Source organism: Oncorhynchus mykiss, chromosome 30 (genome assembly GCF_013265735.2).
Source record: "Oncorhynchus mykiss isolate Arlee chromosome 30, USDA_OmykA_1.1, whole genome shotgun sequence".
In the NCBI taxonomy this organism is placed as follows: Eukaryota; Metazoa; Chordata; class Actinopteri; order Salmoniformes; family Salmonidae; genus Oncorhynchus; species Oncorhynchus mykiss.
In genome coordinates this window covers 20,276,698-20,302,247 of record NC_050570.1, presented here as the reverse complement: position 1 = coordinate 20,302,247, position 25,550 = coordinate 20,276,698, and the positions used below count along the sequence as shown (strand labels likewise).

Sequence of the window (25,550 nt, the reverse complement as noted above, 5' to 3'; positions counted from 1 at the left end):
CCAAACTGAGTAGTAAGAATAAATGCAAATTCTCTGTTGGCCTCTGGCATACTGCTTCGCTTCCACCTATCCTGTTTTCAGATTAGTCCGAACATTGTGCACATCCAGAGAGGAAAAGGCAAAGCGAGAGGATTTACTCCACCCAAAATCTGTCCCTGTGAGATAAGCCCTTTTTTGTATGGAGGTCTATGAGAGTGTCTCGAATTACACAAGGCTTAATGGATTGACTAGAAGTTTCGTAATGTGGCCTCCCGAGTGGCACAGCACTCTAAGGAACTGCATCGCAGTGCTAGAGGCGACACTACAGACCCGGGTCCGATCCCGGGCTGTATCACAACCGGCCGTGATAGGGAGTCTGATAGGGCGGCACACAATTGTCCCAGCGCAGTCCGGGTTAGGGGAGGGTCTGGCCGGGGAGGGAGTTTACTTGGCTCATCGCGCTCTAGTGACTCCTTGTGGCGGGCCGGGTGTCTGCAGGCTGACCTCGGACCCGGGTCTGTAGTGTCGCCTCTAGCATGGTGTTTCCTCTGACACATTGATGCGGCTGGCTTCCAGGTTAAGCGGGCGGGTGTTAAGAAGTGCGGTTTGGCGGGTCATGTTTCAGAGGACGCATGACTCAACCTTCCCCTCCCAGTGGGGAGTTGCAGCAATGAAACAAGATCGACATTTGGGAGATGGGGGTAAAATACAAAATATATATATATATATGTTTCGTAATGTTAAGGCTGTTACAAATGTACTAATATAAGTGGACGCACGTTGCAACTTTGAGAAAAACAACTTAGTTGTGCCTATTGTTCACACACGTATTTGCCCTCATTGGCTAGAATGGTCCCACCTGATCTCGCCTGCCTTCAATTATTGAGGACATGCATTTCCATTGTTAGAGCGGTCACTCGGCTATGTTGTTAATATCATCTTTAGCATATCTCATCCATCTTAAGTGGAAATCTGAGGAGAGACAGAGACTGGTTGAGTGAAGCTGAACTGGACATGACTGAGCAGGGAGGAAGGCCAGGGCGAGGCACTGTCTGTGACATGAGTAGAGGAAAGCTCAGCCTCCCTACTAGGGAGGGGAATGTGGGAACAATATGTAAATAAAAAACAGATGGCACAAAACCACAGGACCCTCTAAAACGCTTACAGTGGAAAATGGAGGCTTATGGCGGCTTTACCTGCTTAGATTCAGACTCATCCCTGCAGATAACTGTGCAAATAACCAAACCAACCCAGGAAATAATATCTACAGCACCAGTAGGTAACTTCCCGGGTTAAAGGGTTCATTTACTTCCTTTTCATTGCCTCTCCAAAATTATAGTGACCCTCTCGATGCCCAATCACCACACCCAACCTTATAAAAGAAAACACTGGAATAAAGTGCTTATGCACCAACGCTCAGAACCTGAAGCATTTAAGGATGTCCCTACAGCTGCTTTTTTCAGGAAATTAGCAGGCCAAAAGCAGATTGTGTAACGTATGGTTACCGCTTATTCTCCATAAATCTAATATCCAAATAAAATCACGCTCTTGTGCTTGTAAAGACTAATGCATAGGCTGCCTAATGGATAATGCACTTAAATTAAACAAATGTATTCTTCCTCAAAATGTCCTCTGGACTAGACACAGGTGTCTGTTAAAAATGGGTTGAGGGTGGGGTAGGAGGGTGCTTCAGTCCCTTTCAGACAATTTTTGTGAACAGATTTCCATATCGTCATTCCCTTCCCGTACCATACTGGGGTATACAGTATTACCGGTAGTGCACACAAGGGGCGCCATTTCTTTCTAAACATATATATGTTTAATGATGCTAAGAAATTGCTAGCAAATTCCGATAGCAGACCCCTAGATAAATACTAAAAACCCAAGTGAACATATACAACCATCTCTGATTTTGTTTTAACTTGAGCTGGGTTGACTATCTCAAAAGGCTACTCACACTTGTTCCAGGAGGGGATTGACTGTCTCTGCTGTAACCAAGAAGATTGATTTTGCAAGCTAGCAAACCAAATGCATAACTGGAGCCCTGAGCTAAAGAAAATGTATTTGACACTTAGATAATTAACTTATAGTTAAGATATTTAGCTCAGCAGTGAATTTTAAGTGTAACTTAATCACCTCTCATGCTACTCAACAGTGGATGTCACATCACAAAACGTATCCCATGTGCTCTGAGAAGATAAAAACAGCTCATCTACAAATAGGCTAACTAGTAACAATGCATTTTTTTGTCAATATCCTTTTCATGAATTGTGATTTTTTAGAAACATTATAGTATAGCAGATATTTTGTTTTGTGTGTGTTTTACAAATGTTGGAGTGTGACGAGGCAGGGCTGGTGTCCAGGGCAGCTGACCTGCAGGGCTAAAGGGCACTTCAGACCTGCTGCTGCAGCCTCTCTCCTCCTCAGCTGCCACCGCCACACCGCTCTCCAACAAAAGGACTAACTAAAAAGGATCAGCCAATTAGTTTCACAGCCAAGCCTGAAGTAGCCTAGTAGTTGGAGTAAGGGAGATATAATTTCCCTGTCAAGCTTGCCCTATTAGCATGTTAATTCCAAGAAAGATGCTTTAGGCTCGTCAACATCTTGTTATGTCATAAATCTCATGATCAATGGCGGGTTTTAATTTGAACCATTGTGTTCCTGAGCTCGCCTGAACACTGTGCTACCAACGGAGCACTGGGTGGATTATGGTTGCAGCTGATCATCAAGCTCCATCACAGCTGACAGACAGAGAGAGAGAGAGAGAGAGATCAGACGAGGCCTGTACCGCCCTGCCAAATGACACGCCTTCCTGGGCACAAAGGACAATATTGCCACAGCTCCCAGGAGATTGCCCCTTGACCCCTCTCCGGGAAGAATCTCAGCGTAATAGAGCATATTACTGAAACAGTCATCATGTAAGACATGGGAGACAAATACACAACTGTGTATTCTCATCTTGGCTGTCAATCAGGCCCTGCTGCAGTTTTTTTCTGGATCAAAAAGGGGCTTAGGTTGTGGGTGTGGCAACGGGAGTGGTCGGCTTGTTGGCGCAGCTGTATTTGGGACGACATTTTAGAGGCCTCCCTATCTTGGAGGTGAAGAGAAGTCTTAGCATTTCTCTATGGAGCGGAGAGAAACTTGAGAGTAAAGAACATTTCCAGCGATTCTACTTATTCTGCCATGAAGCAGAGAAAATGTTGCCGTTTTAAAGCTAATTTACTGCAATGCCATGCATTTTGACATGGCTAATGATGTTATTCTGCACGAACATAGTCAATACTGCTAAATTCATTGTTTTTGGAATTTTCAATTCACCCTGACTGTCTAGCTTTTATTTTGGTGACTGTTAGTCCTCAAAGATTATATTTAAAAATTTATAATAAAATGAATTTAACTTATATAGCGCTTCTCTAGACACCCAAAGCGCTTTACATTGTAAAATGGAAGCTCACCACCCACAGTTAGTGTTCTGACAAACACTAACTAGGGGTCTAGTTAGTGTTTGTCAGAAAAGGATTTCAATGGCAGAAAAAGTCCCTGTGCTGGCACCGTAAGTAGTGCAGAGTTCAGAGAAATGGGCATCCCTGATTATAACCTACAGTTCAATATTAAACCATACAAATGGGAATATGATATTTTCTCATTCAGAGAGCAGAGTGAACAGTCAAACAGCGCAGAAGCCCAGCTATCGTCACTTTGGCCAAACCTGCATAAGGAAATTAGTGATGCTAAAATAGTAAACAGGGTGCAAGGGGCAGGTCCATCAGCCTTTATGGCCAGAGGTGTGGAAGAGGCAAGAGAGCAACAGCTGGCCTGTGACCAGCCCTTCTCCTGTTTCAGATCAGGTTTCAGGCCCCAGATGAAGCCAGCAGCTGCCCCCACGTGATAGCAGCACTTCAAACATGTCTGTGACAGCTGATGAGACACAGAACACTGGTACCAGTTACTCAGGCAGCTCCGCTGACATGAGATAGAGGAGTGGACCTCCATAGCTAATTTTTTAATTTTTATTTCCCCTTTATTTAACCAGGTAGGCTAGTTGAGAAAGAATTCTCATTTGCAACTGCGACCTGGCCAAGATAAAGCATAGCAATTCGACACATACAACAACAGAGTTACACATGGAATAAACAAAACATAGTCAATAATACAGTAGAACAAAAGAAAACAAAATGTCTATATACAGTGAGTGCAAATGAGGTAAGATAAGGGAGGTGAGGCAATAAATAGGCGATGGTGGCGAAGTAATTACAATATACCAATTAAACACTGGAATGGTAGATGTGCAGAAGATGAATGTGCAAGTAGAGATACTGGGGTGCAAAGGAGCAAGATAAATAAATAAACAACGTATGGGGATGAGGTAGGTAGATAGATGGGCTGTTTACAGATGGGCTATGTACAGGTGCAGTGATCTGTGAGCTGCTCTGACAGCTGGTGCTTAAAGCTAGTGAGGGAGATATGACTCTCCAACTTCAGATTTTTGCAGTTCGTTACAGTTACTGGCAGCAGAGAACTGGAAGGAAAAACGACCTAAGGAGGAATTGGCTTTGGGGGTGACCAGTGAGACATACCTGCTGGAGCGCGTGCTACGAGTGGGTGCTGCTATGGTGACCAGTGAGCTAAGGTGGGGAATTACCTAGCAGAGAGTTGTAGATAACCTGTAGCCAGTGGGTTTGACGTCGAGTATGAAGCGAGGGCCAACCAACTAGAGCGTACAGGTCGCAATGGTGGGTAGTGTATGGGGCTTTGGTGACAAAATGGATGGCACTGTGATAGACTGCATCCAGTTTGTTGAGTAGAGTGTTGGAGGCTATTTTATAGATGACATCACCGAAGTCGAGGATCGGTAGGATGGTCAGTTTTATGAGGGTGTGTTTGGCAGCATGAGTAAAGGATGCTTTGTTGCGATATGGGAAGCCAATTCTAGATTTAATTTTGGATTGGAGATACTTAATGTGAGTCTGGAAGGAGAGTTTATAGTCTAACCAGACACCTAGGTATTTGTAGTTGTCCACGTATTCTAAGTCAGAGCCGTCCAGAGTAGTGATGCTGAGCAGGTGCGGGCAGGGATCGGTTGAATAGCATGCATTTAGTTTTCCCTGCATTTAAGAGCAGTTGGAGGCCACGGAAGGAGAGTTGTATGTTATTGAAGCTTGTTTGGAGGTTTGTTAACACAGTGTCCAAAGAGGGGCCAGAAGTATACAGAATGGTGTCGTCTGCGTAGAGGTCCACCAGAGAATCACCAGCAGCAAGAGCAACATCATTGATGTATACAGAAAAGAGAGTCGGCCCGAGAATTGAACCCTGTGGCACCCCCACAGAGACTGCCAGAGGTCCGGACAACAGGCCCTCCAATTTGACACACTGAACTCTATCAGAGAAGTAGTTGGTAAACCAGGCAAGGCAATCATTTGAGAAACCAAGGCTGTCGAGTCTGCCAATAAGAATGTGGTGATTGACAAAGTCGAAAGCCTTGGCCAGGTCGATGAATACGGCTGCACAGTAATGTCTCTTATCGATGGCGGTTATGATGTCGCTTAGGACCTTGAACGTGGCTGAGGTGCACCCATGACCAGCTCTGAAATCAAATTGCATAGTGGAGAAGGTACGGTGGGATTCGAAATGGTCTGTAATCTGTTTGTTATCTTGGCTTTCGAAGACCTTCGAAAGACAGGGTAGGATAGATATAGGTCTGTAGCAGTTTGGGTCAAGAGTGTCACCCCCTTTGAAGAGGGGGATGACCGCAGCAGCTTTCCAATCTTTGGGAATCTCAGACGACACGAAAGAGAGGTTGAACAGGCTAGTAATAGGGGTTGCAACAATTTCGGCAGATAATTTTTAGAAAGACAGGGTCCAGATTGTCTAGCCAGGCTGATTTGTAGGGGTCCAGATTTTGCAGCTCTTTCAGAACATCAGCTATCTGGATTTGGGTAAAGAAGAAATGGTGGGGGTTTTGGCAGGTTGCTGTGGAGGGTGCCGGGCAGTTGACCGGGGTAGGGGTAGTCAGGCGGAAAGCATGGCCAGCCGTAGAGAATTGCTTATTGAAATTCTCAATTATAGTGAATTTAAATCGGTGGTGACAGTGTTTCCTAGCCTCAGAGCAGTGGGCAGCTGGGAGGAGGTGCTCTTATTCTCCATGGACTTTGCAGTGTCCCAAAACCTTGAGTTAGTACTACAGGATGCAAATTTCTGTTTGAAAAAGCTAGCCTTAGCTTTCCTAACTGCCTGTGTATATTTGTTCCTAACTTCCCTGAAAAGTTGCATATCACGGGGGCTATTCGATGCTAATGCAGAACGCCACAGGATGTTTTTGTGCTGGTCAAGGGCAGACAGGTCTGGAGTGAACCAAGGACTATATCTCTTCCTAGTTCTACATTTTTTGAGTGGGGCATGCTTATTTAAGATGGTGACGAAGGCAATTTTAAAGAATAGCCAGGCATCATCTACTGACGAGATGAGGTCAATGTCATTCCAGGATACCCCGGCCAGGTCAATTAGGAAGGCCTGCTCACAGAAGTGTTTCAGGGAGCGTTTGACATTGATGAGGGGTGGTCGTTTGGTCGCAGACCCATTACGGATGCAGACAATGAGGCAGTGATCGCTGAGATCTTGATTGAAAACAGCAGAGGTGTATTTGGAGGGCGAGTTAGTTAGGATGACATCGATGAGGGTGCCCATGTTTACGGATTTGGAGTTGTACCTGGTAGGTTCATTGATAATTTGTGTGAGATTGGATTGTTGAATGGCCTGGGTGTTAAGCATGTCCCAGTTTAGGTCACCTAGTAGCACGAGCTCAGAAGATAGATGGGGGGCAATCAATTCACATATGGTATCGAGGGCACAGCTGAGGGCAGAGGGAGGTCTATATCAAGCGGCAACAGTGAGAGACTTGTTTCTGGAAAGGTGAATTTTTAGAAGTAGAAGCTAGAATTGTTTGGGTTCAGACTTGGATAGTAATACAGAACTCTGCAGGCTAACTTTTCAGTAGATTGCAACATCGCCCCCTTTGGCAGTTCTATTTTGGCAAAAAATGTTATAGTTAGCAAAGGAGATTTCAAGGTTTTTGGTGATTTTCCTAAGCCAGGATTCAGACACGGCTAAGACATCCGGGTTAGCAGAGTGTGCTTAAGCAGTGAGTAAAACAAACTTAGGGAGTAGGCTTCTAATGTTAACATGCATGAAACCAAGGCTTTTCCGGTTACAGAGGGCAACAAATGAGAGCACCTGGGGAGTGGGAGTGGAGCTAGGCACTGCAGGGCCTGGATTAACCTCTACATCACCAGAAGAACAAGTAGGATAAGGGTACGGCTAAAGGCTATACAAACTGGCCGTCTATCACGTTCAGAACAGAGAGTAAAAGGAGCAGGTTTCTGGGCACGATAGCATAGATTCAAGGCATAGTGTACAGACAAAGGTAGGATGTGAGTACATTGGAGGTAAACCTAGGCATTGAGTAATGATGAGAGAGATATAGTCTCTAGAGACGTTTAAACCAGGTGATGTCATCGCATATGTAGGAGGTGGGATAACATGGTTGGTTAAGGCATATTGAGCAGGGCTAGAGGCTCTACAGGGAAATAAGACAGTAATCACTAACCAGAACAGTAATGGACGAGGCATATTGATTATTAAAGAGAGGCATGTGTAGCCAAGTGAACATTTGGGTCCACGGCGATTCAGACAGTTAGCAGGCCGATGCTAACACGCTAATAGTTAGTAGGCCGGGGCTAAACAAGCTAGCAGTTAGCAGACCGGGTTAGCAAGCAAGCAGTTACCAGGGGCTAGCAGTTAGGAGACCGGAGCAGGCAAGCTTGCAGTTAGTAGACTGGGGCTAGCAAGTTAGCCTTTGGGGGACTTCGCGATGGGGGTAAGTCTTTTTTTGCCTCTTCGTGCGGTGACGTTGATAGACCAGTCGTGGAGTTAGTAGGGTTCCAAGTAGCTCTAGGTAGCTAGCAGGCCTAGCAGGTTAGCAGAATGGGCCTTCAGCGGGCGTCGCGCCTGAGGGGCCTGTTGGAATCCTCGGGCAGATTATGTCGGTATTCCAGTTGTAGAGGATCGGCGGGGTAGAAGGTGTCCGGATATTGTAGCCCAGGAGTGAGCCGGGAGATGGGTCTAGCATGGGCTTGCCCCAGGAGTAGTCAACCCGGGTTGCGGTTAGCTAGCTGTGATGATCCAGATGAAAAGGTTCAGAGTTTGTGGTAGGAATTCGGGGATATGGAGAGAAAAATAGGTCCGTTATGCTCTGGTTTGAAACGCGTTTCCGAACTGGCGAGAGCTTTCCGAGCTAAAGGTTAGCTGATGACCGCTAGCAGTGGTTAGCTGACTGATAGCTGGTAGCTAGTTAGCTAGCTTCAGTTGAGGTATTCCAGTTTGGAGGTAAATAGAAATACTTAAGGATTTTTGGGGGGATCCACACCACATTGGGGCGGCAGGGTAGCCTAGTGGTTAGAGCGTTGGACCAGTAACTGGAAGGTTGCAAGTTCAAACCCCCGAGCTGACAAGGTCGTTCTGCCCCTGAACAGGCAGTTAACCCACTGTTCCTAGGCCGTCATTGAAAATAAGAATTTGTTCTTAACTGACTTGCCTAGTTAAATAAAGGTAAAATAAAATTAAAATAAAATTGGGTGAGGCGGGTTGCAGGTGTGTATTTTGAAGTTGAGGGTTAGGAAAAATATTAAAAAGAACGCGAAGAAAAAGATATATACACACGGGACGAGACAGGACAAAGACGTCTGACTGCTACGCCATCTTGGAGTGTACTAATGGGATGACTACTACTACTGCTGCACCCAGTCCCCCTGCTACTACACAGCTCTCTCCCCACATAACAGCACTGGGTTTTATAGTTCATTATAAATACTTTCTAGTAGGGATGCACAATATATTGGTGAACATATCGGAATCGGATGATATTAGCCAACATCGGTATCGGCCCGATGTCTAGTTTAACGCCGATGTGCAAAACCGATGTCAAAGCTACCATGCATACCTATATAAACGTAGGTACATGACGTAATGATGCCACGTAAAATGTTCCGCTACACGTGCAACACATCATTCCTAACCTAGCCCACAATGTCTGCTGTGTGGATCGAGTAGTCAAAAGTCGAGCCCTCATTTGAAAGAGTAAGAACATTTCAGCGAGACAACTCAAAGACGAAATACATTAACGAGAAGATAATGGAATTAATTGCCCTTGATAATCAACCATTCTGTCATGGGTGATGTTGGCTTTCACCAACTGGTCGAGCACCGGTACACGTTGCCCTACCGGAGTTACACAGAAATAGCGTCACTGCTATTAGCTTTATGACATACTATGGAATGCCGTTTGGGTCTTTGCGTGTCATAAAAGATACGTCCAACAACACTATTTGACGCGTCAAATAACAATTCTATTATAGAATGTTGTGTGTTCTGAATTTGCACGTGCAAACCAAGCACCACGACTACTATCAGTACCACTGTCAAAGCTGTACAAAAAAGTCCGCAAACAAGCAAACACCGGCCACGAACGATGGGTTTACAATACCGTGTTGGTAATAAAGTATGATTTGTTAAACCGCAACTTCCGGGGTAGCTAGCTAGCTTTAGCTTGGTACCTAGCTAGCAACAATACAACCAGCCTGAAAACAAAGACCAGTAAAAACTGCAGTCATTTTCATTATTCTTAGCAATAATTTAGGAATCCTATGACCAGCACTGTAGGTGCACGAGACAACTTTACCAGTATCATAGCATACGTATCGATGAATCGTTATGACATCAAATACGAGTGATAGTGTAATCAATGTGTATTAACTACATATTTTTTTTATTTTTATGAACGGTAAATTATAATGTGACGTGCAGTCATATTCAAGTCCTGATTGGTCAACAAGCTTATTTGACACGTCAAATAGTGTTATTTGACACGCAAAGACCCAAACGGCGTTCCATAGCATAAGAAATCCTGGTTGAGAATGAAACGACTGAACAAATGAACAACGAAACAGCACAGCAAGTAAGTGAAAGAAATAGGTTTCGATTATGTTTCACTGGTCATGGGGACATACGTAAATGCCAACAAAATAACTTTTTAGTCGGTGTGTGTGTAACCTTTATTTAACTAGGCAAGTCAATTAAGAACAAATTCCTATTTACAATGACGGCCTACCCCGGGCGACGCTGGGCCAATTGTGCACCGCCCATGGGACTCCCATTCACAGCCAGATGTGATACAGCCTGGGTTCGAACCGGGGACTGTAGTGACGCCTCTTGGACTGAGATGCTGCATCCATGTGTGTGTGTGTGTGTTAACTATTTAACTGTACTAGAATGCTTAAAAGGCTGCATGTCGGTATAGGGTTTTTTTTTGGCAAGGAAAATATTGGATAAGGTTATTGGCCAAAAATGTCACTACTTTCTAGAACAACAGCTTGATATACAAGATGGGCATTGGTTAATTAAGCCAGTAGCCTGTACACTAACAGCAGACTTTTTACATCACAGGGTTACTTGGTTGGCATGCTGATCAATCGATTGTACTTTAACACACTTCAACCACCACCACAAGCTGCAAAGGGAGTGGTACAGTAAAATGTGGAATAGGATACTGCAACTCTGGTTTCCATGATATGGTTGACCACAATTCTGTCTCTTCACATGCCACAGCATGTCCTCTGTGTCAAACAACTATCTGTTTTCACATAGCTACATATCATATCCACTAAGTAGTAATGAGCACTACAAGGTCATTCCAATATCAGTCAGACTTGTATAGAGTCCCATGGAAGTGTATTTCACTTACAGATGTAGGATCTTACATTTTAGCCAGTTTGCTTGTGTATTATGTGTATTATGTGTATTATGTGTATTATGTGGATAATAAATTGACATTTTTGTAGGGTTTGACACATTTTCACAAGGTAAAATCAAGTCAAATGTAATTACAAAACTTCAGAAGCCTTTTTAAACCTCAAATGTCCTGCATTGAAGGAAAGTTCTCCTGCAACAGGGTGATCAAATTAAGATCCCACATCTGTAACACTCTCCTTCAACAGCACTGAGTTATTGCTAGGGGGATGTGCATCTTTCCCTTTGAAGATTCAATTCAATACATGGGCTCCGATATGATACAGGAACAATACGCTTTAGTTTGAAACGATTCAATGTGATTCGGTTGGATTAGACCAAAGAGTCTGTGCGAGTCGGTTCGATGCACTAACATTTGTTGCAGAAAAATTCATTTTCCATTCTAAATTTTAAAAATCTGAGCTGGGCTCTCGGAGCGGACTTGCGTGTGCTTGTATGTGTGTGAGACGTGTAAATGATGTATACGTCTATGGTGTAGAACAGTGGGCTCCAAAAGTATTGGAACAGTGACATTTTGTTGTTGTTTTGGCTCTGTACTCTAGCACTTTGAAGTTGAAATGATAGAGGGTATTTCTATCCATTTCGGGTGAACTGTTCCGAAATTACAATACTTTTTGTACATAGTCCCCCACATTTCTGGGGACCAAAAGTATTAGGACAAATTCACTTATGTATTTTTGGTCCCATATTCATAGCACGCAATGACAACATCAAGCTTGTGACTCTACACATTTGTTGGATACACTATTTACCAGTCATTTCTATTGGGCACAAAATGGGGAGACTATGTACAAATGCTGTAATTTCTAAAAACGGTTCACCTGAAATGGATTAAAATACCCTCAAATTAAAGCCGACCGTCTGCACTTTAACCTCATAGTCAGTGTATCATTTAAAATCCAAAGTGCTGGGGGTACAGAGCCAAAGCAAAAAATGTCACTACCCCTATACTTTTGGAGCTCTCTGTATGTCGGCACCTGAGCTGAGCCATAAGGGAAAATAATCTGTTTGTCATTTGTGCAGATTAAAACTGTTAGAGCTAATAATATATCAATATTTATCTTTAAAATTAGCTCTGACCAAGTGCATTGATTACTGCATTGTTGGGAGGGCTTGCAAAAAAGGAATTTCACTGTACTTGTACACGTGACAAAACTTGAATATATAGCAAAACTTTGGATTTCATCCAATCTTATAATTGTTTAGACTGTCTGGAAGTTGACTGTTGGGAGTGAGCATCTCTTCTGCTCCCGCTGTCCTCGTTATGAAATGATCTACTTTATCCTGTAAAGTTAAGGAAAACTACCAAAACTGTCACTGATGGTGAACCTGAACAATCAAAATAAAATGTAATGTAAGCCATGATCAGCATGTCTAGCCCGATGAGAGTTGTGCCTCCGGCGGTAGTTTAGGCTACTTTTATTCCGGTAAAACAATTTAACAGTGCATTTGATCAAAATCACCGTACAAATTATATTGGTGGTCACTCAACTAATAAAGCCTTATTTTGAGGTGACAGGCAGATGTGCAAGATCAGGAATAGGCCTTCCTCTCGTTGGTGAGTGTGCAGTTTTAGGCTAAATGACTTGTAGATCAATGACTGTCAACACAATTACATGCTTAGTTCGACACTGAAGGAGAGGAATCAGTTATCACAAAATATTAGGTATTTTCGGAAGGTAGAAAGTCATTTGAGCAACAAATATTAGTGAACCGGCGATCCGTAAAATTTTTAATCTATTTCCTGACCGATGCATGCTACATTTAGATTGGTTTGGGGTCCCATGGACCGATGAACTCATATCTTAAACATTTCAACCGGGGACCAATTCGTATCAGTTAATGATTACATCCCAAGTTATTGCTAGTGAAAGCAGAAGCTGTCCATTCAGTCAACAGCAGGTCCAGCCCACTAGTAGTAGAAAACAATGCCAGTGGTGTAAAGTACTTGAGTAAAAATACTTTAAAGTACTACTTAAGTAGTTTTTTGGGGGGTATCTGTACTTTACTATTTATATTTTTGACAACTTTTGCTGTTACTCTACTACATTCCTAAAGAAAATATGTTTTACTCCATACATTTTCCCTGACACCCAAAAGTACTCATTGCATTTTGACAGGAAAGTGGTCCAAGTAACACTTACACTTATCAAGAGAACATCCCTGGTCATCCCTACTGCCTCTGATCTGGCAGACTCACCAAACACAAACGCTTCATTTGTAAATTATGTCAGAGTGTTGGAGTGTGCCCCTGGCTACCCGTAAAAAAAACTAAAATAATGATGCTGTCTGGTTTGCAAAAATAAGGAATTTGAAAAGGTTTATACTTTTGATACTTAAGTACATTTTAGGAATTACATTTACTTTTGATAAGTATATTTTAAACCAAAATACTTTATTTTTTTCCAAGTAGTATTTTACTGGGTGACTTTCACTTGAGTCATTTTCTATTAAGATATACTTACTTTTACTCAAGTATGACAATTGAGTAATTTTCCCCACTGCACAATGCTGTGTAGTAGAACACAACGCTGTGTAGTAGAACACAATGCTGTGTAAGCCTCATAGGTGGTACGTTTAACAACCCCCATCCACCGTACCTCCAGCTGTCAATAAATGACTGTACATGACGGAGAGAAATGAAAGACCAACTACCGCTCCTTATGGAAGGATAGAAGCCGGTTTCAATTTACTGTCCTCGCCCGAAGCACGAGTGTGTGTGCATGACGGGGAGCAGGGGTCCCTCATCTCTACATCCACAGCGGGGTTATTGAGGGGGCACCAGGGCATTGATGACCTTGACTGCCAGGTCCCTAGTCCACAGGAGAGCAGAGGAAAAATGGTATGGCTATATTTCAAGTAAATGGCTTGAATGGGAATTATGAGCTGCCATTACTGTAAAACTGTTAGAATTTGTTTCTTTAACGCTCGGGATCCCTCCCCCCCCCCCCAGTGTGTAAGCCTGCAGTGTACTTACAGGAGCGGGCTCCTGCTTCCATCACTGAGGGGTTTGTCAGTGTGAGAGAGCGCACAGCTGAACCAAAGACTAGACCACTGTGTGTGGACAAGGCTGGCTAACAAAGACGACCTTTCAGCGCTCAGCAATTTTTCGCTCTGCTTTTTTTCCTTCTGTCCATGAACGTGCAGTGCAGTTCCAGATACTCTGACAGAGGGCTGTGACTAATACGTATCTTTCTGTTCTCATAAGTCTGGGAAGGGTGACACTGGCCTTCACCTTTGTCCCAGGTGCAGGCGTCGCCCAATAGCACGCACCCTGCTCGTGCAACTTGGTACGAGGCAGAGAAAATACACAAGACACTTGTCAGTCCATAATGAACCGAGGCGAATTAATCCTGACAACACAGGAACCATATTAGACTGGGCTGTAACGTTCACTGGGTATCCAGGGCCTGCCTGAGTGAGTGACCAGGGAGGTGAAGGCACAAACCTGTGGGCAGCTGCACTAGACTGGAGGTCAGCCAGCAGAGTTAAAGCAGCACTCGCCACTCATGCCCAAACTGAGGTCAGGGCCTCAGAGGAGAAGACACAAGTCAAACCAGCAGCACATAAGTCTACATTTGACAGGAGAAAACAACATACTCCTGGCAGTGTTAACCCAATCAGTCCCGAGTCCCCAGCGAAAATCAGCTTTTCATTTATCTGCATGTCCAGCCCTTATATTTAACCTCACAATTAAGTGTTTTACAATTTTCTTTTCAGGACAACCAGGGCTACTAGTAGAAACAATATGAAATAAAACAGTTGCATTCATGAGTTTTATTGACAAATAATAAAGGTCCACCAAAGCAAAAACCTGATAATTAATTTAGATGAATGCTGTAAGTACATAAATTGCTTGCTTAGTGGGAAATTAATATCCCACTAGTCAGTGACAACTGTGTGGAGTTTGACAGCAACTATGTGAGCTTACAGTATTATAGACACTGTCCTGGGATTCCCTATGCTCTTCTATGTAAAACCCCTTACCTTCTAACCACTGGTGTAGCTTGTGAGCATCATAAAGCAAAACATAATACACATGCTCGTGGGAGTCTCAGCTTTTCAAAGATACACTATGTGGACACCTGCTTGTCGAGTAGGTACCCCTTCGCTGCTATAACAGCCTCCACTCTTCCACGAAGGCTTTCCACTAGATGTTGGAACATCGCTGCAGGGATTTGCATCCACTCAGCCACAACAGCATTAATGAGGTCGGGCACTGATGTTGGGCGATTAGGCCTGGCTCGCAGTTGGCGTTCCAATTCATCCCAAAGGTGTTTGATGGTGTTGAGGTCAGGGCCCTGTGCAGGCCAGTCAAGTTCTTCCACACTGATCTCAACAAAGCATTTCTGTATGGACCTCACTTTGTACAAAAGGGGCATTGTCATGCTGTAACAGGAAAGGGCCTTCCCCAAACTGTTGCCACAAAGTTGGAAGCACGTCATTGTATGCTGTAGCATTAGTTTCCCTTCACTGGACCATGAAAAACAGCCCAAGACCATTATTATTCCTCATCCAAACTTTAGTTGGCACTAAGAATTGAGGCAGGTAGCGTTCTCCTGGCATCCGCCAAACCCAGATTTGTCCGTCGGACTACCAGATGGTAAAGCGTAATTCATCACGCTACTGCTCCAGAGTCCAATGGAGGTGAGTTTTACGCCACTCTAGCTGACACTTGGCATTGCGCATGGTGATCTTAGGCTTGTGTGCGGCTGCTCGGCCATGGAAACCCATTTCATGAAGCTCCTGACGAACAGTTATTGTGCTGACGTTGCTTCCAGAGGCAGTTTGGAACTCGGTAGCGAGTGTTGCAACCAATGAAGCGATTATTACGCGCCTCAGCACTCGGCGGTTGCGTTCTGTAAGCTTGTGTGGCCGAGCCATTGTTGCTCCTAGACCTTTCCACTTCACAATAACAGAACTTACAGTTGACCGGGACAGCTCTAGCAGAGCAGAAATTTGACAAACTGACTTGTTGGAAAGGTGGCACCCTATGATGTTACCACGTTGAAAGTCACTGAATCCACTAATTTGAAGGGGTGTCCACATACTTTAGTGTAGCTTTGATTGTTTGCAGCTCCTGGCCCCGGGCCCCTTCGGGATCCACCTTTGTCTCACAAACATAGCTCTAGCTCAGTCCCTGTTAATCACATTGGTACCAACCGACAAGATAGAAATAGATTAATCCAAAATGGTACATCCCAGAAGTCAGTAGCTCACGTAATGTTTAAAAGGGGTTAGAAGTCCTAAATCACACCAGTGCGGCATTGGGACGGGCATGGAATTTTGGATGACTAAGTGGTCAGCCAAATGACCGTGGTCTGCTTAATAACCAACCGTTCGAAGATTAAAAATAATGTAAAACATTTTCTGCTTTACTCTGCCCCTGAACGCATGTGCTGCCATAGAAATAGAATGAAAAGAACGGGCGTCGGCCTCCCGGGTGGTGCAGTGGTTAAGGGCGCTGTACTGCAGCGCCAGCTGTGCCATCAGAGTCCTGGGTTCGCGCCCAGGCTCTGTCGTAACCGGCCGCGACCGGGAGGTCCGTGGGGCGACGCACAATTGGCCTAGCGTCGCCCGGGTTAGGGAGGGCTTGGTCGGTAGGGGTGTCCTTGTCTCATCGCGCACCAGCGACTCCTGTGGCGGGCTGGGCGCAGTGAGCGCTAACCAAGGTGGCCAGGTGCACGGTGTTTCCTCCGACGCATTGGTGCGGCTGGCTTCCGGGTTGGATGTGCGCTGTGTTAAAGAAGCAGCGGCTTGGTTGGTTGTGTATCGGAGGACACATGACTTTCAACCTTAGTCTCTCCCGAGCCCGTACGGGAGTTGTAGCGATGAGACAAGATAGTAGCTAGTACACAATTGGATACTACGAAAATTGGGGAGAAAAAGGGGTTAAAAATAAAAAATAAAAAAAATAAAAGAACGGGCGTCCCCATTCAAGTCAATGATGGTATAATGGGTGGACTGGCGGCCATTGCAAGTGTACTCAAAGTAACAAAGCTATGTTGAAGATGACAAAGTTTAAAACAAGGGATTCTAATATCCCATAACTCTTCACAACAATGGGACTATGCTGGTCAACGTTGTCTAAACCTGTATATTTTTTGACCTAGAAGCAAAGCGGGGAGTAAAAGCAGGAAGTGTACCCATTAATATCTGCTTTGAAATGTTGATTCAACTGACATTACAAAAAAATACATTCTAACGTCATTTGAATGAACATTCTACATTACCATGGAAATTATTGCATCACAATACCGGGCAGCCATTGCGAGTGTACCCACGGGTTTACCAGTCAAATAGCCAGGGTTGTCTCACTTCAGATGGCGTCACTCCTATGCAACACTCATCCCTCAACCGATCTGTCTTGTAGAACATGGAACATCTCTAAAAATGTCGATTTTGCTCATCCGCCTAACACTAGTTCCTAATTCTAAAAATCACTCCTCTCTCGGTAGCTATGACGCATTGGCTAACCATGCAAAAAGCAAACCATGCTTGATCAGCTGAGCAAACTTGCAACAGCTAGCAGCCTAGTGCAAGCTAGTTTGAATGGCCATATGCTAGCTAGCTACCAGCATGTTGATTAAGTTGTACGGCACCAAAGTTAGGGGATGGTACTAAGAAATCGGCATGTATCTGACTGACTGCTGGCACTGTGCCTCACTACTTTGTAACATTTGGCCAACCCGATGTCGCAAAGAGCAGTGCTGTAATGCTAGAAATCTGCACAATAATAAAGGCAGAAAAGAGGTCATGAAAACAAGGGCTGGAAATGTCCAGGGACCTCAAGATAAGAAATGAACACAATACTTTGGTGGCAATACGATATGCATTGCGATTCGATCATGTGATTTTATTGCGATTCTTTATTCCAAACATATTGCTCACCATAGGTCTGCTCCCTATTTAAAAAGGAGATGGAGAAAAAGCTATGATGGAAATATACTGGAGTTTTGGGGGCAGGTGCAGCCAAGTAGCGCAAAAATATTGCGATAGCCAAAACGATGAATCGTAAAAATAATATCCCGATATGTAACTATCGACCCCCGCCCCAATCACTAATGAAAACTAATTTATGCATTAGCTAGAACTTTACTACACTAGCTAGTTAGAGGGAGTATTCAGCATTGAATGTGTGAACTGTCGATGTTAGCATCCCTCCCTGCCTTGCGTTTCATATGGATTCATTGGCTTAGCCAGCAGGCAGACACTATCTAGCTACTTTTCATGCACATTTCAAATGTCATAAATACTGATTCTCATTCTACCACCACAAAACAACTTAGCTAGATGTAGAATTAGGTAGTGAAGAATTGCTCATGAAAGAAAACATCAATATTACAGTTCTATTGTTTATAGTAAGATTTAACTTGCATGTTTTGAGGATGAAAGGAGGTTCAGTGGCCGATCTTGGTAACATTTTCAAATGTTAGGACAGCATATTGTACCCAAACGCATTTTTAGCTATCCCATGAGTGTTATCAGACAGATAAGTAAAGACAGCCGCGTGCTATCTGATGTGAGAAAATGGGTTTAAAGGTCCCACGCCCATTGTATTCATTGTTTGCTACAAGACCTTGCATGTTTTAGCAAGGGTCAATAAAGTTATCCCGTTGTTTAGAGTCCATGTTAATTCAACGGTGCAAATGCCCGGCCGTCCCGTCTTCTGCTAGCTATTCGTTCCACAGAAGAAGAAAAAGATGGACGGTTATTAAATTAAATGTTCATGACGGTCTTCATCCAGAACTGTCACCAACACCGTTATATGGTAATTGTGTCAGTCCTAGTTAATTAAGATGCCCAGTAATGCCTTTAAGTGTTGCCTGGCTGAACAGGTCCAGGTTGCTAGCTAGCTGATGAGAGCAAATCAACAGGGAACCATGCCATTGCCCTAATTATGAGAGTTGAGGGAGTAGTTAACTAGTAACTACTACAATTGAAACAGGGCCAAAAGATCCAGTGATGTCACGGAAATAATGCCATTATGCAGAATACCCCAAAAATACCCAAACTGATGGGATGCCTCACAGACAGAGGAGAAGCAGCATAACAGAGGACTTCAGGAGTAGAGATTAAAATTCAGCGCTAACCTCTGACGGGTTTGCTAACCTCATTGAAAGCAATGTGCCTAGTCAGAGATCATGACCTCCCCCGGGAGATCCAATGTAAAGATAATCATACATCGTCCAGTGTGGCTGTGTAGGTAGTGACGTCAAGCCCACACTCGAGTGCAGCGTTCAGACGCTATCTAGGACAACCTTCGTAGGGTGCAGAGTTACACCAAGGCCTTTTCCCAGGAGATTTCTAATTGGCAACTTCAAACGACCCCAATAAAACACACAGATACCAGTGTTTATGGTGACATTCAAGCGTTCACTGATCCTCTGTGTAGGACTGACATGACTGGAGGAGGAAAACAGAAACTTAAATATGTAGCAGAGGAAGCTCCGTTTCTGTCTGGGCCTCCCTTCACCAATCTGAAAATAAACAAGCCTTGCCGTTTCATGTGGTTTCCCAGACCAACCCTCTGCGTGCTTCAGAACTAAAATCTTGACTTGCAACCTCTTCGGTTTCTATTTCACTTTTGAGCTAAAAAGGCAAGAGCTCTGCTGTGTGTGGCTCAGTTTGTATTATATTAAAGAGAAGGAAGAAGAATCAACTTCCCAGGTCATGACGTGTACAGTATATCATGACCTGGGCAGTTGATTCTTCTTTCTTCTCTTTAATATAATACAAACGGAGCATGGTTGACTCATTAACAGTGCATGGGTCCAAGCTACAGATATGTAAATATTTGCCTGTTGGGGGAAGAAACATTGTCAGCACTCAAATGTTTCCTGTCTCTTAAAGGTCACCAAGCCATCAGGGATGGGGTGTTCTGCTGCTATTAGGAAACTGGATTGAATTACCTTGGCCAAACTACAGTAATACTAAAACATTTGTCACAAAGCCGAAAACCAATGGCAAACTGCACTAGTTGTTGTAGTGAAGAGAAATGTTAGATGGGAGAGGGTGGCAAAATATACACCTACGGTATAATTTACAAAAAATAGTGGTGAGGATGATTAATGTAGGAGTGCATCCAAACAGAAACACATCACAGCCATGCTGTTTAGTCAAGCATGTTGGCCTTACCAATTTGATGGCCACATATTCGTTGGTGTAGAGGTTTTTCCCCAGCCGCAGCTCTCCAAAATTGCCACAGCCGATTTTTTTCCCGACGCGGAAGTTTGGGCCAACCATAAGAACCCCAGAGTTGGTCCCTGTACCCCGGACAGTCCTGCTGCCAGCTGCCTTAGACATATTTTTCCCTTCCTCCGTCTCTCCCTTACCCACCTTCTTGTCAAAATCCATAAGCTTGTGATACCCTGGCCTCTCCACGATTACTCCCCGGCCATGCAAATCACAGAGGCGCCAAAACAACAAGGACTCTTAGGGGGGAGGGAGGCGATACAAAGACAGAGGAAAGGTGTTGTATAGAAATGTGCAGTGTATTAAAAGCCACTTCCACTGGGTTAAACTGCAGCCAAAACACACAGTTTTTATATCTGGCAATGTTGTACTGCATGCGCTCTTCTCTTCCTTCTTCTCCTCGTTTATGGAGGTCGACTCCTTTCTTCTCCAACTCCAATATCAGAGTAGCATGTCCCTGCCTGAAAGGGGCAGGTTGTGCTAGCAAGCACCCACGCACACACAAACACACACTCATACACAACAAGCACTCTGAATCCCAGCTACTGGATCCACAACGCAGCTTGGCAACTTCCCCCAAAGCCCCTCATTGCTTCCTTCTGGTCAGTCTTTGGTAATACAGCAGACATTCTTCATGTTCCAGTGCCACGGCAGAAGAGGCAATGGTGGAGGCAGTGTCAACAATGATGAGGTACTGCAGTAGTCCTGTTTGGTTTAGTTGGATATCTGAAAGAGATGCAAACACATACTAAATTAGCCATTAGGTGTAACCGAATCATTACGGAACATCTTGCCAAATACTTTTGAAAACACATTTGCAGTGATCAGTTATCAATTACATGTATTTTTTTATGATAAGCCTGAAAGACTGGAGAAATCTGCATGACATCTCCAAACAAGTCTGAGATAAGATCTTATAAAGGTTAGTAGGCTACTCATCTTTCATACATTTCCAGCCTGAAGTAGAAATGGGATCCATTTTCAGAGTAGCACATGCAGTGAATTCAATAAAACAATCAATACGGGTGGAAACATCACATACTAGATGGAGTTTTAAGATGAGAACACCACATCTTTCCATGTTGTACCATCTGTGAATGCCCGAAAAACCTGCATCTAAACACACTATAGGGCCATGGCTTTGGACAAAACATGGTCCTTGCCTATTAGCTGTAAAGGCTAAACCGTGACTGATTCATAGGGCTTTTTGAATGGACAAATTCAACTGTAGTGTGCTACATAACCTAAGCTTTGTACAAGTTCATCATCATATCAGTATTCACTGGTAGCATTTGAATAGTTCATAGCATACATTAAGGTTTCTGTATAACCCTGAGGCCCAGCTTTCCTCCCTCTCCTCCCCTTGGGACCTGTGATGTTGTGGATACTCGTGGAGAGCAGGTAATGCCAGCAATATTGTCAGACAGCTATGGTTTCCTCAGGCAACGAACTTAAACGTATCAATGACTGCCAAAATGCCTCTCCTAATCCATGTAGCTTGGGAAACGGATTCACATCATAGAGTAAAGGAGATGCATTGAAATAGAGGGAGGAAAGGAGGATACCCAGTCAGTTGTACAACTGAATGCATTCAACTTAAACCACATGGCTTACCTATAATATCCATGTTAATCATTCAAATTATGAAAAAGTATTAGATGTAAAGAAAAAGAAAGTAAAACAACTTTCCCAATACCCAGAAAGCTTCTTACAGTAGTTGTAGAATAAACTAGGCTAACTTACACGAGTAGAATAGGCTAAATGTCTGAATGTGTGTTTCTTCACCTGTGCAAAGATTGAAACAATAAGCAAGTGTTCAATCATTGTCTACTTACAGTAACAACACTGGTCAAGCAATGAAATGAAAGCCCCTTTAGTTGTATCCACCACCACAAATGATGAAATAGAGTACTGAATAGAATCAATTCTTCTTCCATCACAGTCATGTAAACACAGATTTTTAAAAAGAGGGAGTTTTGTTTGGAGTGGGGTAGCAAGTGTGGCTAGTTTGAATTGGGAAACCAAATTTCAATCTGAAAGTAAAAATAACTAATTAAGTCAGTGTTTATGAGTCTATCCAATCTACTTGGAGAAATTGAAAAGCCACAGAAACAGATTACACTACAACGATTAACGTTAGTCACTAAATACCACTCTGTAATGTCCAAACAGTTACCAAATATTGTATTGTCACAGTTTTCACCTAACAAGTTGCCAACAACATGTGGTGTTATGAGTCTTTATTTACAATATAGTTATCCTTCAAGCAATATAGCTAAAGATACTAGCTAGCTATAAATAAATAGTACCGCTGCAAATGACAAGATAGTGGTTGAACCATTGCACTGAACCCTTTTGGTAGGCATTTGACAAGGAAATTAGACAATGAATGCTGGGCATGTTTGCTAGACGAATTTTTACGCAATGTTGCTTGTTAACTAGCTAGCTACTGGCCTAACCTGCTATTCTCAATTTTTATCCAGAGAGTTGAGTCGTTAGCTAGATAACAGTGACAGACCAACTAGACGATAGCGTCTAATGAGTTAGCTAGCTAACAAGTAAGCATAAAGCGACAAACTAAAGCTATCTTCTGTGACGAAGGCAACTGGCTAAAGAAGGCCTCACATCAAGCTACTGCTGTAGCGAGCTAATTTAGCTCACTCTCGTCCTCTCCGTGCTAACGGTTCTATGGGCAGCACCTGCTGTCAAGTTGTGTGGGAAAGGCATCAGCTAGCTACCTATAAAAACCTCTACCTGTACGAAGAGGACAATACTTATAATCAAGCTGTGGTTTTAATCTTTTTCTACTTGTCAACTCCGTAAATACTTCGTGACAGTGAAAACGTGAGTCGCTTCAACCGTGGAAAATGTATCAAATCGTTTCAGACTTGCAAACTAGCTACTAGTATCGCAGCTGAGCTGCTGCTAGCACTGCAGGTCATTTGGGAAGTGGCCAACAGTCTCTGAGATAGTGACTTATCAACAGTTTGTCGTCTTTCTACGCTAGGTTACCACTTTGTAAACTATGAAAAGTGTTAGTTAGTATACTCATCGGGTAATAATTGAAAATAACATCGTTTAACGTTACTGATTGCTCCCAAAACACACCGATCAGTCCCGTACAGCTAAGCAAGCTAATGGCGCCGAGTAGAACAAGCTAAAACTGGGCAGAACATCTAATATTAATTACATAACCTTCATTTCATATCAATCAAGACACACCCTTCTAATAGAGTTAGATAGCTATCAGACATAGCTAGATAACATTATACGAGGCTTGTAGCCGTACGTAAAAGAAAGTGCATTTCACCAAAAAAAAAATGCGTTTTGTATTCAGTTCCCAAATATATCAGCGGGCAACTCCTTAATCTTCACAACCGAAATCCATTTGCAGCTAGCTAGCTAACGTTAGCTAGTTAATATACGGGTAAATGCCTTCGGGAAAAAAAAACACCCCTATTTAAACGTGTATAGTATCAACAAAGAACATATTTACTTGCCTTTATGTTCAAAGTGGATGCATCAACATGTTCACGTATTTATGAGATGTAATATCTTCGCCCCTCGCTAGCTAGGGCTTGATGTTGTTGTCTCGATTTAAGCCTCCCCAGCCGATAACTAAGTAAGCGTTCGATAATTCAGCGTCACCTTCTTCCTCTCCCATCCGCGCTGGTTAACTAGCGCACCTCGCTTGGAGAATATGACTAAATCCGTACTACAGATCAAGCTACCATGAAATATTCGTGCGTAGATGCTGAGTCAGTTTCCAGCCGTACAATTTACGGAGATGTAAATGTTGATCTTTTGTGAAATACTGGTATGTAATTTGGTAACGCATACCAGCATTTATTTGTCTAACTTTGGTGTCTTGAGGGTGCTTTCTATGTAACCCACTACCACTAGACATAAAAGTAGGTGAGAGTGGGGCAAATTGAGTAGCCCTTGTTTTTAGGAAACCATTAGCTCTTGAAAACCACAGTTTAGTGCCTCCAGTTGACGACCTACACCTCCTCCCCAGTCAGCTAAAATCAGATTTATGGGCAATCTGATGTCTGGATTGGTTTACATCATTTACAGAGATGCGGCCTCTTTAGAATTCGGAACATTCAAACTTCGTGTGCTTCAGAGAGCTATCATATGCTTCCATTAAACTGGTCTGCACCACTCAGTGATTCCGGGCTAATTTCTATAGCCATCCAGCTATATACAAGCGACTGGCTAAACGAAAATACCTTACTTCTTCTGAGACGTTGGAGTCTGTTTCCCGGTGCTTGATATAGGAGCTCAGCCAACATAGCATGAAATAAAAAGGCAGCACAGTTTTCCCATGGGACCCCACAACCATCATACCGATCAGGAAGGAGACGCGTTCTGTCATCATGTTGTGGGGGTGCTTTGCCTCAGGAGGGGCTGGTGCACTTCCCAAAATAGACTGCATCAGGAAGAAAGAAAATCATGTGGATATATTGAAGCAACATCTCAAGACATCAGTCAGGAAGTTAAAGCTTGGTCGCAAATGGGTCTTCCAAATGGACAATGACCCCAAGCAAAATGGCATAATGGCTTAAGGACAACAAAGTCAAGGTATTGGAGTGGCCATCACAAAACCCTGACCTCAATTCTATAGAAAATGTGTGGGCAGAACTGAAAAAGCATGTGTGAGCAAGGAGGCCTACAAACCTGACTCAATTACACCAGCTTTGTCAGGAGGAATGGTCCAAAATTCACCTAACTTATTGTGGGAAGCTTGTGGAAGGCTACCTGAAACGTTTGACCCAAGTTAAACCATTTAAAAGCAATGCTACCAAAAACTAATTGAGTGTTTGTAAACTTCTGACCCACTGGGATTGTGATGAAAGAAACACAAGCTGATAGAACAATTTATATCTACTATTATTCTGACATTTCACATTCTGAAAATAAAGTGATGATCCTAACTGACCTAAAACAGGGAATTTTTACTAGGATTAAATGTCAGGAATTGTGAAAAACGAAGTTTAAATTTATTTGGCTAAGGTGTATGTAAACTTCTGACTTCAACTGTATATCTTAATCAGATTTTAGTAACCACGTTGTGGCCCTTTTACAAATCATCAATCATGATGGATTTGACAAATATCCACATTGTTAGATCAGATTTGTTGAATGTGCACCAATCCAGTGTCCTTCCATTCCCCATGGTCTGCATTCCAATCAACTCTTTACCGAATCTCTTTCCAGAGTTCAAATTCATTTTTGTGTCTTAGAAATCCCTACATAAAGATCAATTTTATTAATTTCATGAACTTGTTCTGATAGTCTTTTGTCAAAGTTCTCCATGTTTATTGTCAAGGTAGTACGTTTGTGTGAGGCGCATGGCATTGCTGTATGTAGTTCGATTTGGCCTCCGCAATTGTGTCACACCCTCCTTATGGACCTTATTGGATCAAGCGTAACATGGCTTTTACACACAGGTGTTCGGTGCACGCTTGATAGCTATGAAAGTGCATCCTTGTAGCTGTGTGGGCTAATATTGT

At 43.3% G+C, this 25,550-nt stretch overlaps 1 protein-coding gene across 4 annotated transcripts in view; it reads right to left on the bottom strand.

Moving 5' to 3' along the window:
- LOC110521515 (casein kinase I) overlaps positions 1-24,426 on the bottom strand; it is a 42,702-nt gene extending 18,276 nt beyond the window's left edge. The window contains exons 1-2 of one of the 4 annotated variants that reach the window (XM_036968895.1): positions 24,272-24,426; positions 19,978-20,760 (exon numbers count right to left, since the gene is read on the bottom strand). In XM_036968895.1, coding sequence (XP_036824790.1) covers positions 19,978-20,196 — 219 coding nt within the window. In that variant the 5' untranslated portion in view covers positions 20,197-20,760; positions 24,272-24,426. The remainder of the gene's footprint in view (positions 1-19,977; positions 20,761-24,271) is intronic. The other 3 variants (XM_036968894.1, XM_021599117.2, XM_021599116.2) reach the window with 3 other exon arrangements.
- Between the last annotated feature and the right edge of the window lie 1,124 nt (positions 24,427-25,550).